The sequence below is a fragment of the Bos javanicus genome, chromosome 10 (genome assembly GCF_032452875.1).
Source record: "Bos javanicus breed banteng chromosome 10, ARS-OSU_banteng_1.0, whole genome shotgun sequence".
Taxonomy (NCBI): Eukaryota; Metazoa; Chordata; class Mammalia; order Artiodactyla; family Bovidae; genus Bos; species Bos javanicus.
The window spans coordinates 85,620,136-85,636,479 of record NC_083877.1 but is presented as its reverse complement, the minus strand read 5'-3'; the positions used below and the strand labels follow the sequence as shown (position 1 = coordinate 85,636,479).

General features: G+C 36.2%; 1 protein-coding gene across 2 annotated transcripts in view; it reads right to left on the bottom strand.

The window, feature by feature from the left end:
• Window positions 1–584: 584 nt before the first annotated feature.
• Window positions 585–16,344, bottom strand: part of YLPM1 (YLP motif containing 1) — a 66,669-nt gene continuing 50,909 nt past the window's right edge. Inside the window, exons 17-21 of one of the 2 annotated variants that reach the window (XM_061429465.1) lie at window positions 14,614–14,694; window positions 11,391–11,442; window positions 6,133–6,263; window positions 1,331–1,513; window positions 585–1,002 (exon numbers count right to left, since the gene is read on the bottom strand). In XM_061429465.1, the coding sequence (XP_061285449.1) occupies window positions 1,367–1,513; window positions 6,133–6,263; window positions 11,391–11,442; window positions 14,614–14,694 (411 nt within the window). In that variant the 3' untranslated portion in view covers window positions 585–1,002; window positions 1,331–1,366. Of the gene's footprint in view, window positions 1,003–1,330; window positions 1,514–6,132; window positions 6,264–11,390; window positions 11,443–14,613; window positions 14,695–16,344 lie in introns of those variants that run through there. The other variant, XM_061429466.1, reaches the window with a different exon arrangement.

Below are 16,344 nucleotides of genomic sequence, written 5' to 3'. Positions count from 1 at the left end.
GCCATGCTTTCCAATAATGAACAATCTGGCAAGAACCTGAAAACTTGACAGACTTAAAGGCTGCCTGCCAGAGCGCTCTGCATTGCCATATTCCTGCCCTGCAATCTTGGCTTAAAAAACCAACAATTCAAGTTCAGCAGTCAGGCAACAAGCTCCAAAGCTTCATAGAGTACATCAGTTTTGTCCACCCAGGAGTCAAAGTCAGATTAGAGAAAAATCAAAACATTAGAGAACATGAAGGGAGAAAGTAAAAAGAGGAAGGAAAAGAAAATAGGGAAGAGCAAAAAAGGATCAAAACGACAATGACGACAATAAAACATCATGATACAGAACAGATGTGCTCCAGGGAACAGATAAATATTTGAAATTGTCTCTATTAGTCTTCAAGACACAAAGACAGAAAAAGAAATCAGCTATAAAACAAAGATAAGTGTTGTGAACATTGCTGAGCCTTGTGTTTACAACATGCGTTACGGAATCATAGATGCGAACGAGGTTTTTAAGATGTTCAACTAGCATGTAATCAGAACACACCATATTAAAAAAGCAATAAAAATAAAATTAAGAAAACAAGAGAAAGGGGCTCATGCTATATAGCCCATGAATCTCATGGCTTTATCATGAAAGTTTATTTTTTTTAATCCTAGTACAATCAGCTACCAGTTACATACAGTAAAAAACAAAAACAGCCACAAAGCAATGATGATAGAGATAGTCTGTAACAACTGTACAGTGGAGGAAACACTGTCTGTTGGAGTCCTCCAGCACATCTCCACCTGGCTTCAGCAGTTACGCTATCACTCCCTCCCTCCCCAAAGCAGTTAAAAAGAAAGATTAATGTCTTGTTCAAGTCGAGCAAGACTCTAATACCTCTCGGGGACACTGGAGAACTTTAAAAAACTAAAGCAGTAGAAACAAAACAAAAACTGAAACGTGGAAGCAAGGGGACACACAACGAAGCTCCAGAAGGCCGTGGCTTCAGATCACCTCAAAGCGAACCACCTGCAAAGAAAAGAAAAGGCTGTCACGGCGGGAAGGACAGACAGAAAACTCAGCAGACCTCAGTCTCTCATCACGTCACTCCTTCCCAGATCTACAGAATTCAAGCTTCTCTTAAGTCTTAGATTTTTATAAGTAAGCCAGGTTGCAGAAAATTGCTTCCTTTTCTAATACCCTGTACTATAAATGCTGGCAACTGGCACATACTTACTCTTAGAACCAGAAAATAATATAGGAAGAGAAGCATTTTTAGCAAAGCATGCTGTCTTCTTTATCTCAGACTCTTCAAAACAACACACAGTAGGCTATTTACATGACCGTGTACCCTTACCTTAGAGGAGTAATGACTCCATTCAAAAACTAAGTTTCATATATATTTGGTTCGATTGAGGGCTTTTTCAGCCAGGTGACCACTTTCATCTGTGATCTTCTCCCAATCAGTCTGTCCGACCACAAAACCTATGGCCCTTTTCCTATCTGCATCCTTCTTTTCTTCCAGGTCTGCCCATCTCACCTAAAAAGAACACAGTGTTAGGCTGGGCTTTAGAAAAAAATAAATACGCAAAGAGTCTCTTAGCTTTCTGAATAGTTTAACGGGTAGGATAACTAATTTGAGGCCAGGGGTTTAAAAAATTAGAAGTTAACTGGAGAACTGAAGACAGTCATACATCTTAAGTTACAGAAAGAAAACTTTAGTCAATCACAAGTCCTAGCCATACCAGCTCCTGAAAAAGTCAGCCCTGTCCCCTCCACCTCCTATCCCCTTTTCCATTCACCAGCCTCATTTTTTACCTTAAGTAAAAAATAAAGCACTAACTTCTGCCTAGTCTTCCTACTTTCATTCTCACTTCCTCTGGTCCACTCTGCCACAGCTTTAAATCCTCGCCCAACCTACAGAATAAAATCCAAGTGCACAGGTCCCTCTGGATCTGGCCCTGTCCTCCTGCAGCATCTCTGGGCAGTACCTATGATGCTTAACAGATGTGTGTTCAGTCGCTATCTGTGTCTGACTCTTTGCAACCCCATGGACTGTAGCTCACCAGTTACAAAAGTACTTTCAGCTCTCAGAGCACACTGGGTCATTCCCACCTCTGTAACCCTACACAAACTAGACTCTCTTCCTGAAAATGTCTTTGCTCTAACCTGATCCGCCTCGCATGAACTCTGCTTTATCCCTCTTGTCCTTTGCCAATCAAATAATCATTGCTTCCCTGGAGTTACTTCCAGATGTGACATGCCTAGTTTTGAACTTTCACGTTATATTGCAATTATCCACTGACAGATCTCCCTTCCCCAACAGACCATAAACATCCTAGATCAAAGACTGAGTCTCATCTCCACATAATAGAAGTTTTTGAAATTTATTCTTAGAAAACAGGGACCTGGTATCATTACTTTTACTGATGAGATAAAGAGACCAAGAGACAAACTCAGTTGATATCATTTATGGCAAGATTATCCCTACAAATATATGAATCGGGGACATTTTCTATTGGTATTCTGATATTTTAAAAATACGGATTTGTATGTATTACAGTAATAATTTAAAAAATATAAGCAGATTTAACCTGTAAAAGATAAAATACTTATAACTGTGCTTTGCAGCTGCCTAGTACCAAAGGCTTCAGAGACTGTATTTTAAATATGGCTTGTGATTTGTTGTGATTGTGATCTATAACAAGGAGAGGGAACCAGAGCACGTTCATCCACGCTGTACCTGGAAATGTGTAACTGCTCTGAGAAGTAAAATGACCCTCCCTATTACTGTCTATAGGAATGGTAATCAAAGGACTGGCTTCTTATTTCTTCCCCTGATAATTGTTTTTATCAACCACTTGGCTAAAGATAATACACACAAGTAACAGCTGTGGGGGAACACTGATAACACTTGACACTTTTTAAGGTAGATTTATTTGTGGGCAGAAAACCTATGGCTCAATTTCCTTCATGAGGCTTAATAAAAAGCCTAATAAATAATGTGGGTTTCTGAATACCAAGATCTTTGGGCTTTCTGCCCATTAATGCTGATGTATTTATTCTGACAAATTTATGGACCCTCTCTTCAGTTCTCATTGGGATCAAGTGTACGTATTTTAGCAAAAGATGACTATGGTTAAGGGGAATGAAGAATGGATGGATGGACAGACAGATGAATTGTGGCCATCGAACAAAGAAACAGACTGAAAACAGTCCATAGTACATCCTTAAAACAGATTTAAATACACTAATCAATCTTGCCCTGTGTAAACTAAGTTACTTTAAATCTGAAGTTTAAATTCTAAGTCTTTAAAACTCAGATAAAATAAAGAATATGGAATTAGGAAGAAAAGTAGTTATTTTTTAAAAAAGCAATATGTTTCAGCACAAATGCCCCAAATTTTAAAGCTGAAATGAAAATATAAGAGGCTGCAGTTGCACAGACTGACATACAGACATACAATTCTGTAAAAGGAATGAAATGATTACAAAAAAATGTAAGGAGCAGAATAATGACTTGCAACTAGAAATGGCTTTGGAAATGTCAAGTGTCCCTCCTAACCTTCCTAGAGAGGTACTTTTATTGACATTTACAATCTCAATTTTCTGCCATTTACCTTAGCTGTTAAGGGAAAAAAAAGGTATAGTAAAGAAAACTCTTGACCAATACTCAGAAGTTTGTGTGTGTACATTTTAGCTACTGTCACCAAAAATATCTCTAAAACGTTTGAGTTCTCAAACAAAACTAGGGAAATATTCACTTTTCTACAGTTATCAAAGAAACATAAATTAAAGTCATTTTATACAAAACTAAGCAAGTGGAAAAAAATTTTTTTAATTATATTTTAAATCCTAGCCACGTTGGTAAAACTCTAGTATGATCAATTCTACAGAACTACCTTTGTGTTTCGGTGTAAATTAATCCCAGGAATCTACCCAATATTTATAAAATCTGGATTATAGAAATCAAGCAACTCCAGGAAAGGAATGAGTCCTGCATTCCATGCTACCTGCAGGATTTCCTTGTGCTCAAGAAGTTGATTTTGGAAAATGGTTTGAATGTTAAAAACAATTTGAAATGAGGAAGGAAGGCAGGGAGAGGAGTGGAAAGAGGAGCCACTTAATGAACTAGGATGTGTACAGCTCACGCTTTTGTCCACTCAGCTTACAGAGTAAACTATATGAGATTACACACTCCCTACTGAAGAGAGTAATAGTTACCTAACTAAAAATGAACTAGAGAAAAATATTTCTTACTTGAGATTATTCACTGTTATACCAAATTATTATTCCCAAGAAAGAGCTATTTCTGCTTCTGTTGCCCCAACCTTAAAACTGGAATAAGAGGTATTAAGACACGTAGTCCCTGGATAGAGCTGGGCCACCCAGACATAGAAGGCCACTAATCAGGTCTCAAGACACACAAACAAGGGCAGGCCCAGGGACTGTCTGCACTATTTGAAAGCTTGAGTCCCCTGTAATGGTATCCACAGTAATGAAGTGGCATTTTTCATTCTCTTACAATAAACATCTTTTACTATTAAAGTACTGAGGGAATTTATAAAAAAAGAAATGATGTGTAAAGATAAAGAAATGATAAACAATTTCATTTTTACTTGGCGAAATGAAAAATGAGATACCATTTTTCACCTATCAGATTGTCAAAAGTTAAAAAGTTCAGTAATAACACTGCTTGTGCAAGTGTGAAAAAAACAGGGATTTACTTACATGTGGGTGTATAAATAGGCGCAACCTTTTTGGAAAACAATCTCATAATAGCTGTCAGAATGATACATCATATTCTATGAGTTTGCAGCTTTAAGGCTAAAAATACACCCTAGAGATACACTGCCAAAAGGTTGCCAAGACAAACGCATACAACTTACACTATAGTATTACATTAGCAATGAAACAAAAACAGCATAAGCATCCACTGATAAGGAAATGGATAAAGAACTGATTATTCAACCAAATGATGGTACACTAGGAAGCCATTTAAAAAGAAGGGTAGGGAATTCCTGGCAGTCCAGTAGTTAGGACTCGGCGCTTTCACTGCCAAGGGCCCAGGTTTCAATCCCTGGGCAGGAAGCTGCTGTGTGGTACAGCCAAAAATAAAATAAATTAAAAAGAATGGTAGGTCTGTATATACTTAAAAGAAAGATCAAGACAGACTAGCTGGAAAAGCTTTATGTGGACCATGTACAATGTTATACCTCTTACTTTATTGTGTTTTAAAGGATGCATACAAATATCACTTTTATTTAATTTGCCATCTGTGTGGAAGACCTATTCAACATCTTGGCTTCATTATTTTGCTCCCTATCATAGCTAAGCTTCTTCAGAAACTTATCTACATTTGCTGTTCTGCACTTCCTCATTTCCTATTCTTCAAATCTGCTCGAAAGTGGCTTCTCCCCTCAACTCTCTAAGAAAGCTTGACTTTTTTTTTTTGACCAGACATCAACAATCACCATGTTGCCAAATTCAATGGTGAGTTCTCTTTTCTCAGTTTATCTGTCTTCTCTGTATCATTTAACAATGGACTATTCTTTCCTTCTTAAAACAGTTACTTCTATCTGAACTTCTAAATTTTGGAGTCCCGAGTCCTATTACCACTTCTAACTTCACTGGTACTTCGCTGAACTTCTGAGTTTTCACTCTCAAACTTGTATGTCTCCCCTACTTTACGCTAATTCAGTAAATGGTACCACATGCATGGAATGCTTATGGCCAGAATCCTGAAACGTCACCATTGAGCCCATCCATCCTGGACCCTCTACATCTGATCCATTAAGAAGCTCCACAGATTCTCTTCAGTACTCTACTTCACACCTGACTCTTTTGCTCCATGACAAAATGGCACAAGCAGCCATTCCAGACTCCTTTAAGGTTGATAACGTGCTAACCACGTGAGGCTCTGTTCTCCATTATTTAAGTTATTTGTACATTTTGATCGAATAATTTGTAAGGTCTCTTTTGCAAATGTGTAATATGGTGCTGCTGCTGCTAAGTCACTTCAGTTGTGTCCAACTCTGGTGCAGTATAAACCAAACCACTCTAAAAAAATAGCATTCGTGTTTATCTGACTTTAACTTTCTAAAACCAGATGTCTACACAGGCCTTTAACTGTTGGTAATCACTCTCGTGGTCTCTTACCCTCTTCTTCCCAGGCTCAGAAGCACGAGTGTCGTAATCATCAGGGAGCTGAAGATAGTCCTCCATTCTGCTGGCAATAGCCTCCCAGTCACGTTTCCTTTTTGTGCCAGTTCTCAAGCCATCCAGCTTGTCTGAGGGACAAACACAGAGCCGCAGCATTAAGGAAGAGTGTGAGCTTGCACACAACACACAAACAAGGGGAAAGAAGGCTGGAACACCGTCGGAGGGCACATCCGCAATTCCGAGAGCACCACCACTTGCAGATCCAAACTCTCTTCTTAGCTGAGATAATATCAAGTTCTGTGCAATTTCCACTCTTTATCTGGTGTTCATACCGGCAGCCTTTACATTACTATACTGGTTTAAGTAGCAAATATGGGCAGAGCAAGAGAAGACACTTGTTTACTGGGCTCCTTATCCTCCCCACCCACCTAAAATCACACTTCAGCTCTCATGTTCTGATGAAAAGCAACGCTGAGTTTTTCCAAAAGCAACTTCTTCCATTCTTTTTTGTTTTTGTTTCTTTAACACAACATTAACACCACCCATTCGATCTGCAATCATGTGTGATATTGTGTTACATGAAAAACAGGTAGTATAAGAACTTAATGAGCCAAGCTAATGCTTGGGAAAGTTTTAGATGAACAGTTTCTTGGGATTTTGACCACTGGTGACAGGATTTGCTGTAAGTTAACGTTTACAGCTAAGTTGATCATACAAATCCCCACTGTCTTTGGTTGTACTTTAAAGTGCTGCTGACTATTCTGAGGCTGAGGGCTAGTCAGCCAAAGTAGCTGGATCTGAATTTTCTTTCTGAATCCTCAATCTGAGAGGCTTTCCAAAGGCCCCAGACTTTAATCAATTAAATTAACAGGGAGTGCTGATTCAGAAATTATGAGATATGAGTTTAGGTGTCTTCAAGAACACACGATGGAAATGTGTATAGTCTGTTTTATTGGTTGTTAGTTGTGATTTTGAATTCTACATGTGAAATATTATGAGTTATATATATATATATATACACACACACACACACACATATATATGTACATATATATATAAAAGCTACACTGAAGCACTAAACTTTTGGATCATCTACAGTTATAAAAACATACTATTATTAAGTAGGTCAATAAAGGAAAACCTACACACTTCAGAAACATACAATAACCACACTCCATTTAACTCCATAAATGGTGAAGAGTATATATAATAGAAACCTTTTAGGCATCAAGGCAGACAGAACGTGAAAGAAAAGTACAATGGAAGCAGGAGGCAAGATGAGTTTATGCTTCAAATGTAAAAGTTACACACACAACTAATTGTGCATACCATACAGATCTCAAAAACCAGTAAGATTTTGCATACTTGTCAAAGCTTTTATTTCCTAAGCCCCACCCCCATAAAAGCAATATTATTGAAAAATCAGCAAGGCAAACTACAACACTTTACAAAACTCAAGAAATTTTTATCATATCACTTTGGCAAATTTTTAACATGGATGAGTGCAACAGAAACAGTCTTCTAACCTCCTCTGTAAATCACATGCCATACCAAGGGGCTCTAACCTACATGTACAGGACAGGCCGTATTACACAAGATCTTACAAGTGACACCTTGATTGCACAGGGACATAGAATATGGTATTAGAAAAACCAGTGAAGCCCACAAACAGTAAAACTGTTCTCAGTTGAATAGTGTAAAGTATCAGCCGCTCCAACACACTTATTGAATAAACGTCAAAGGATTTCCAAACTTAGTAAGATCAACTTCGACATTTACATACTTCAAAGGAAAATTTCATATTTCAATTCCAAGAATAGAACATGGTCAGGCAGCAATTACAGAAGGACAGTGTGAAAACTACAAGAACTCTTCCTCATACACTGGGTGTATGACAGGAGTTACACACCAGGAGTTTCACATTTGTAACACGGAAGTTCAGAAGAGTATGTATTTCTAGTCTGAACACCCTTGCTTGTAATATTTAATTTGAAATTTTATTGTACACAAGTTTAAAGTTTCCTTCTTGGAGCTGAAGAAAGGTTCATACCTCCTCCACATGGCATCCTGGAAACTCAAACACACAGATGTATGGCATAAGGTAAGGGAAGAGGAATCTGGGGTATTTGTTAGTTACAGAAGACGACTGGTATCCAATACACTCATACTAATGATTTTCAGAGGTTTGAATTTAAAAGATGAAGTTTGAAGATGAAGATGAAAGTTTAAATATCCAACTCTGCATGTCATAGGATTTTACCATATCTTCAAAACAGTATATTATATATAGCACAACAGAAAAAAATTTTTAGATACATCTATATGTTTTCTAAACATAAATGATATTTCTGAAAATTTGCTCATGGTGAACACACAAGGGTTACATGCCTATACAAAATAATTACATTCCAACTGGGAAGAGATGAAACTGCCTGACATGTAGAAGGCCAGTACACAGTAACTCATAAACGGAGACAAATGACGCTGAGATGAGAAAAGCAAAAGTAAGCTATATGAAGAAACCTAAATTAGGATGACAACAGTCTCAAGTATACTTTTGGTTTTTTACTGTTTGAGAAACTAAAATCATGTCAGTGGAATTTAAGCAGCTTGAATGCTGAATCCTAGCATTTGATGTGGCTTGTAACAACCACCCTTGCCTTAGGGCGCTTGTGTCCCAGCTGGAAAAGAAGCAAAGTGCTCCTGAGAGTGGGTCACAGACAGTCCTCAACAATTCCATGACAGCCAAGCCAGATGCAACTCAGGCTAGTTCTGAATTTTCTAAAATCACACTGCTTCTACTTTAACACACACACACACAGGCTGAACTGAATACTATACTTAATGAACACAGATCAAGACTCAACAATAAGATTTAACAGTTGCTTGAAAGATTACAAGTAAGTGAATACTTTCTCATTGGCCAATTCATCTGTAAGTCAAAATTTCTCAGTTACAGATTCAGCTTGTCTAGCTCAATACATGCCACCACGTGTCCACCCAGCATAATCATGTTACCAAGAGATATTTAAGAAATGTTGGTAAAATAGAGTTGTACCTGGTAGTCAAATCTATTGAATTTGTTATGATAAGGAAGGTGACAAAAAAGAACAGAGCCTCGTGCTTTAGGCTCTTCTTCTCAATTGGCTCCATGGACCAATATCAAAGGAGTACTTCCAGGAAGGCTCACACTCCTTCCTCGACAGATGATTTAGCTCTCAAGATAACAAGGTGGTGCAAGAGGCGAGTCATTAGATGGAACATCACTGTCACAAACGAAAACCCAGCTGCAAACATTTAAGAACTTCTTTCCTAGATTCATTACTAGATCTTCAGTGCCTTTAACTGAAATGGTTTATTTAACAACTCTATTTCTGGCATTGTCTTTAAAATGGACTGCATCTGTGGGACTTCTCTGGCAGTCCAGTGGTTGAGACTTGGCCTCCCAATACAGGCGGTGCAGATTTGATCCCTGGTCAGGAGGCTAAGATCCCACAAGCCTCACAGCCAAAAAAAAAAAAAAACCTAAAATGGACTGAATTTGTATTAAATGTATTTTCTGAGAAGCAAATAGCAGACCAGCCAGAATTTTTTCTGGAAAGTGATATCAAGATTAATGTCATATTATCTTGGATAATCATCGTAACTAAATTACATTTTCCTTTCTCTTTAGATATTAGAAAGGAAAGTAAGAGTGTGGATCGGCTCAAGTTAAAAAAAGCATTATCCTAGATAATATATTACAAAGGCCTCTTAAAGATTATATGCTTAGCTAAAATATTGTATAATTCCCATATCTCTTTAATTACCATTTCTCTTTGCCCCAAAAGATAATCACTATTTAGAAAAGCAGGAAAGAGGAAAATGATTTTACAGTCTTATAGGTTATTCTATAAGTACAGAACTTCAGATTTAAACTAATGTTAAAATAAACATATTTACAGCATTATTATTTAAAACTAATTTGTTGTTATTATTTTCCTACATACTTAATTGCATTTAAGCACTTTCGAATGCTTTAAAAGTTCAGGAAGGAGACAGTTGGTTATTATTAAAATGGATTTCCCACAGAGGAAGGACGAATGGAAGAATATGTCAGTAACCACCACATAAAATTTTCACATGCCGTACACTAGAAAATTCTAGACTTTGCAACAAAGCATCTATCCCAACAATATGGTAATACTACTGTTTACAGAATTATCTTCTAACATTAGATCTGGTCAACATCAATGGCTCACATGACCAACTGGGCACAATAAAAGGCACAGTCTATGCAACTGTATGTAAAATGCACCCCTCTGATGTCAGAAACACAGAGAGTATATCCCAAACAGTGAAGCAGCTAAATTATTCAAATTTGTTCTATAAATTTAAGGTATGTTTCTATGGTTACTTCAGCTCTGGGGGTTACAGCATAATTACAGAAGAGAAATGCAGAGACCAACAGTCATACTTCATACAGTAGCATGGTCCAGCTTTTAAAAAAATCTTATTAAAAAAAAAAAATAAAATAAATAAATAAATCTTATATCACCAGCTTAAATTATTTACTAATACATCTTAATCAACATATTAAATGGTTCTCTTTAGGCGAGATTTAAAAAAAAGTTATGTAATATTACCATAAAATACTGGTGGAAAATCCATTGGATATATGTGATTTTCTACTTGACAAAGAACCTCACATTAAGCAACTCCAAGTTTTTATTTAGACAATAATTTTCACCAGTTTACCTTGTAACCTGCACTAAAGACCAGCTGGAGGAAAATTTTAATGGAAACTTAGAAACCAGGCTCCTCAAAAACCTAAATTATATATCTACCTCCCCCACTTACAAACTTTTATTATACAAAGAAAATAACTGCTTTTTAATTAATTTTTAAACTTCAATATTTATTATTTTTACTATCACTATTATCCAAAATATTCATAATCCACTTCAATTTTGAACTACAGTTAAATATTTTTTATAAAGGTAGAAATCTCATCTATACCAACATTTCTGATTAATATAAATGAATGGATTTTAGAAGTGACAATATTTTATTACTAAATTTATCACATATTTGCATTTACTCTGTCACAATATATAAAATGAAAGTCAGCAAAACAGACTGAGGATGTAGTAAGGTAGGCCTAAAATCTTTGTTTAAGCAGAGATTTGGGGGAACTTGTTCTTCTTACAGCAGAAAGATCTATGACCATTACCATCAGGTATCACATATAAAAACAGGAAAAAGGAAATACCCACCTAGCTTTGCCTCAGATGTGTCCATCTCCCATTTGCTTTTCGGAATGTAACCCTAAATCGTACACAGAGAGAAGCTCGAAGGGTTAGAAAGAGACACATACATGCATATCACTTTTGAATTGGAAAAGCATTACAACTGGGAATGGATTCAGTTTCCACTCACTATTTATAAATATATCCTTAGGGAAAACAGTCTCATTATCTCTGAAGAAACTGAATTACCAAATTCACGAACTTCACTACCCAGATTTGAGGACAGGCACTTTAGAATAGTATCATGAAGGCGCTTTGAGGCAACTACAGCTCAGGACACAACTGTAGTCTGAAAAACAGCTGTACAGCAAACACAGTAAGAACGTCTGGTAGTCACTACGCTGCTACTGTGGTGGTTACTACGCTAAATACTATCCTTCAGAGCAGCAGAGAGCTTATCATCCTGGCCAGGTCATTTCTAAATACAACTGCTATTATTAAGTGATAATAGCATGAGGTCCAAGGAGTATTCTTCAAGACAATTACTTTGTATTCCAGTGTAATTTTAGATACACAATTATTAAGTTCAACCTCATTTTAAAATGATTCAATCCATTTACCAGTTAGATCTTACAAAGACTAATTTTACTGAATCTATTTCAGAGTATTACTTTTTCGTCAATTGGAAGCTAGATTATTTCTGATGTTTTTTAAAAATTACACTTTTTCTATTATATGAAAAACCAGAAATCTCCACAGGCAATTTATGTCTTATTTAGTAAAATAACTGAGTGGTTTATTTCAAAGTCCTATAAAGATTTGCAAATTTCCCAATGTACCTATTTAACTATGCAGTAAAGCCTTTCAGTTTATTTGCCTAGCAAATGTATGCCTTTTCCATATAATTCACTGATTTATAATTAATTTCCATATAATTCACTGAAGTAAAACAGGTTTCACTTCATTTGGACTGTGTTCTTCTCTATTAGATCTTTACATACAGAACTTTAATATTAGGACTTATTATATAGGACAGATTCATCAAAGGTGTCAGCATCTTCTTTTAAGAATCTTTCTACTATTGGTAATGCTGAAGTTCACAGAATAGACTGACACACAGGTAAAGCTGGAAAGCATGTTGAACAGTTCATGACAATAGCTTCTGTGTAAGAGTTTACTAGAGCATTATCAATCTTCCAGGAAATCAACAGGTTTTATACATTTGTAGTCTTTAAGCCAGACTAATAATTCAACTTCAACTAATTAGGTAGTATTTCAGATTATAAATTATATTATCTTTTCCAAATACATTTTCAATAACAAACAAAGACAAAGGTTGAAGTGATGGTGCTAAAAGTTTGGTACTGATGGAATCTGTACTGTTATATCTCAAAAATCATCTAAAAACCTTAAGTGTCACTAGAATAATATATTTTAAAATTCTGAGTCATATCTACAAGGTCCACTGAGGCATTAAAGAAGACAAAATATCATACCAATGATCCCCCCAAAGGAGTCTCTTGACCAAGAAAAGTATGGATTTCACACAGCTGTAGTAATCAGTACAGAGTAGAAAACAAAGTTGAGTGAAAATTCCATTAAAATGGTCTGAATGACAAGAGACTTGCTCTTAACCCTTTTATTAAAATTTTCCAAGAATCTTTTACTCCTGGAATAGAACCCAACAATAGGAGATCTGGATTCTGCATTTTGAAAAAAGGTTAAGAGAAGTTTTATAACATAAAGGTTAAGTAAAATGAGTATGTTAAGCTCTCCCTGCTGGAACTACTCTTTTCTTCCTTAAAACTTAAAATCATCTTCTCACTCTATGAAACATTAGGTTACTTGGAAATAAAAGAGAGAGTTCAGCAGGGTAGAGCTCTAAAGTTTCAATGCCATGTTTCTGGTGAAAAAATATTGTATTACAGTGTGTTTCACTTTGAAAAATAATAGTACATTCAATTAAAAGTTCCAAGTTTTGACCTACACCTAAGCAAGTCAGATGTTATGAACCATATCCTGAACTGAAATCTCTACAAAGGAAGACAGAGTTTCAGAGAGCTGACATTATAGGCTTCTCATATGATGGCTTTCTAGTATGCACGCTGCAAGTAACTAAACTTGTCATTAGCCATATTCCAGGACAGCGTGGACCTTTAAGTGAATTTCCTACCTACACCTTAGATCATGTATGTTAAAATACAATCTAATTAAATAAAAAGACTTTGTTTAAAGGAAAAAAAAAACATACTGAGACTCAAATGCCATTAACTTTAAAGCTTATTTTTTAATCCACATACGAAATCTAGGAATGTAGAGGTTGACACCATCTCTATGCAAACACACAGTTTCTATCCAGAGTCCTCTATAACACACATGGGGTGATGAAACCACTTCTTAGCATGTATTCTCTAGGGGGAGGAATCGGGGTTCTCACTTTGTACATTTTCAGAAGAATATGAAAAGCAACTTTAGCGAGGGCTGAAGTATTAAATAAAACAAATAATATTTTGAATTAAAAAAGCAACACTATTTCAAGGCATTGCTAATCTCTGTACCGCATTAGCAAACACTGAAAATAACATAAGTCTGGAAGTCACATACTCTTGAATGACAGGGTAAGGCAGACATCACAACAGAGGTGTGATCAAAAGCATTTACAGTAGGTACACGGGAACTCTGAATTCACACTTACGTAAGCCTTTAATTAGCCTAAGCAAAATGCATTGCCTACACAGTCAAATCATTTTCCCCATCACTTAATAGGATAAAATGCGGAAGAACAAATCCGGGAGTCAGTGGAAACCCTCTGCCTCCTCATTCAATAAGTTCTTCTGCCTCAGTTTATAGAAACTCAGTTATGAGCTCTTAGAGCAAAGAAGAGACAATTATGCATAAGTTGGATAGGCTGTACCATGTATTTGCTGGAATGTAAAAATGCTCTTTCATATGTAATTGATTTTCTTAAAAAGTATATTCCCCTAGAGCCACCCACAAATAGCTGAGTGAATACAAGGGTACGTTTCTTAGCATTCTTAAAATTTTCTTGTTAACAACACAGTAGAGGGTTCTTTTCCTTTGGTCGGGGTAAAAATAAAAAGTATCCAAAAGTCTCCGTGAAGATGATTCTGGAAACTTTTACCATTAAGGTGCATATCAACAATAGTAATCTGACCACAGAGATGAATTTAAACCCTTAAGAATTTTAATAAAGAGACACTTTGTTCAAAGTGGTTGTTCTGTCTCCTACCAGTTCGCTTTCCTCTTCCTCTGCATCTTTCTTTTCATCCTTCTGTTCTTCAATATTTGCATCAAAATCTTCCATCTCCACCTACACCACCACAATAATCACACATAAAATAGGCTGAGTTAACATTCAGGAAAATGTTGAGTCCCTCACTGAGATCTGAAATGAGCACAGTTGCCCAGAGCAAGATGCACAGACTCACTGTTACATACTAGGAAATTTCAAAGTTTCTAAACTTTGAAACAGAACTGACAGACAAGATGATATTCCCGCCTTTCATTTTCCTGGGATATCTATCTTTATAACTTCCTGTGAAGTTGAATATAATGATCTAAGTTGATGGTTATCTGTTTTGAATGGCTATAGATTACTAGGATTTCTTTTGAAAACCTTTAGTAAGTATTTTTTCAATCACATAAAACACGGTATCATTCAAATCTCAAAATGTAAGACAGGGTATAGTAAGAAGTCGGAGGAGAGCTTGGCCCAGAAGAGCAGCAATGCAAATGGAGAGTAGATAGACAGTATTTATAAGATAAAACTGACAAAATTTATAGACTGACTACATGGAGGGATAGAGTCAAACGCGGTATAAAGGGAGTCAAAAATAATGGACAGTAAAAGAGTCAGGGTTTCAGAAACTTAGTCATTGATGGGTCTCGTTACTAAATAAGAGATTATTAGAAGAGGAACAGGTTTGGATGAATTATACATTGAATAGGCTGGGTTTGAGGTATTTTAAGGTAATAGTAATACATATCTTTTGGTACAAAATTTGGAAAATAATAGTAGAATTGTAAAAATCACCCATAACCTCTCCACTCAGATATAATTACTGTTAAGATATTGATAAAATTCATTCCAAGATTTACAATTTAATATTAAGGGCATATAAGAGGCAATTCAAGGTACCAGAAAGACTATCTACACAGAATGTGCAGACTGAAAGCAGAGCCTGGGATATAGCCCTAAAGAATTCCAACATTTAAGGACTGGATAGCAAGAGAAGCCAGGAAAGGAGACTTGCATCATGACCTGAGATGCAAGAAGAAAATCAGGAGAGGGCAGACTCACAGAAGCCGAGAAAAAATGTTTTCAAGAAGGTGGACACAGTCACATGTGGCAGCAAAATTATGCAACAAAAGTGAGAATTGTTCACTGTCATGAAACTCTCTGGTGAGAGAGTCTCTAGAGAATGGCTGGGACAGAAGCCAGAAGGAAATGGGTTGACAAGTGGCATGGGAGGCAAAAGCACGTAAAAATACAGTGGAAACACTGAGTATCGATAACTCTCATTCGCAGGAAGAAGTCAAAAAAGCAGAGGTATATAACTGATTAAAAGAGAAAGAGCTCTCCTTTTCCATGATAAAGATTTATTTCTACCAAACAAATAATTGATTTAGATAAGAATTATCAATCTATGAAAATCTGTCAGGGAACAGGATATTAACAGTTTCAAAGTATCTCCCTACAGATGACTTATTACAAAGAGAAAAGTGTAGAAAACTTTGAAGATATCACCAAAACCAAGGGATCAACATTTTAATCAACAATAATAAAATAAGTTGACATCATATGACTCCTGATATGATGCACTAAGAACACGTCACTGCTAACGTTTAACCTAAAGCTAATCATGACAAACCCACAATGATGGGAGCTAACAGAACAGTTAACTGACCAATATGCTGCAAGATTTCTTTGTCTTTCATGACAGTGACATAGATGAGAAAC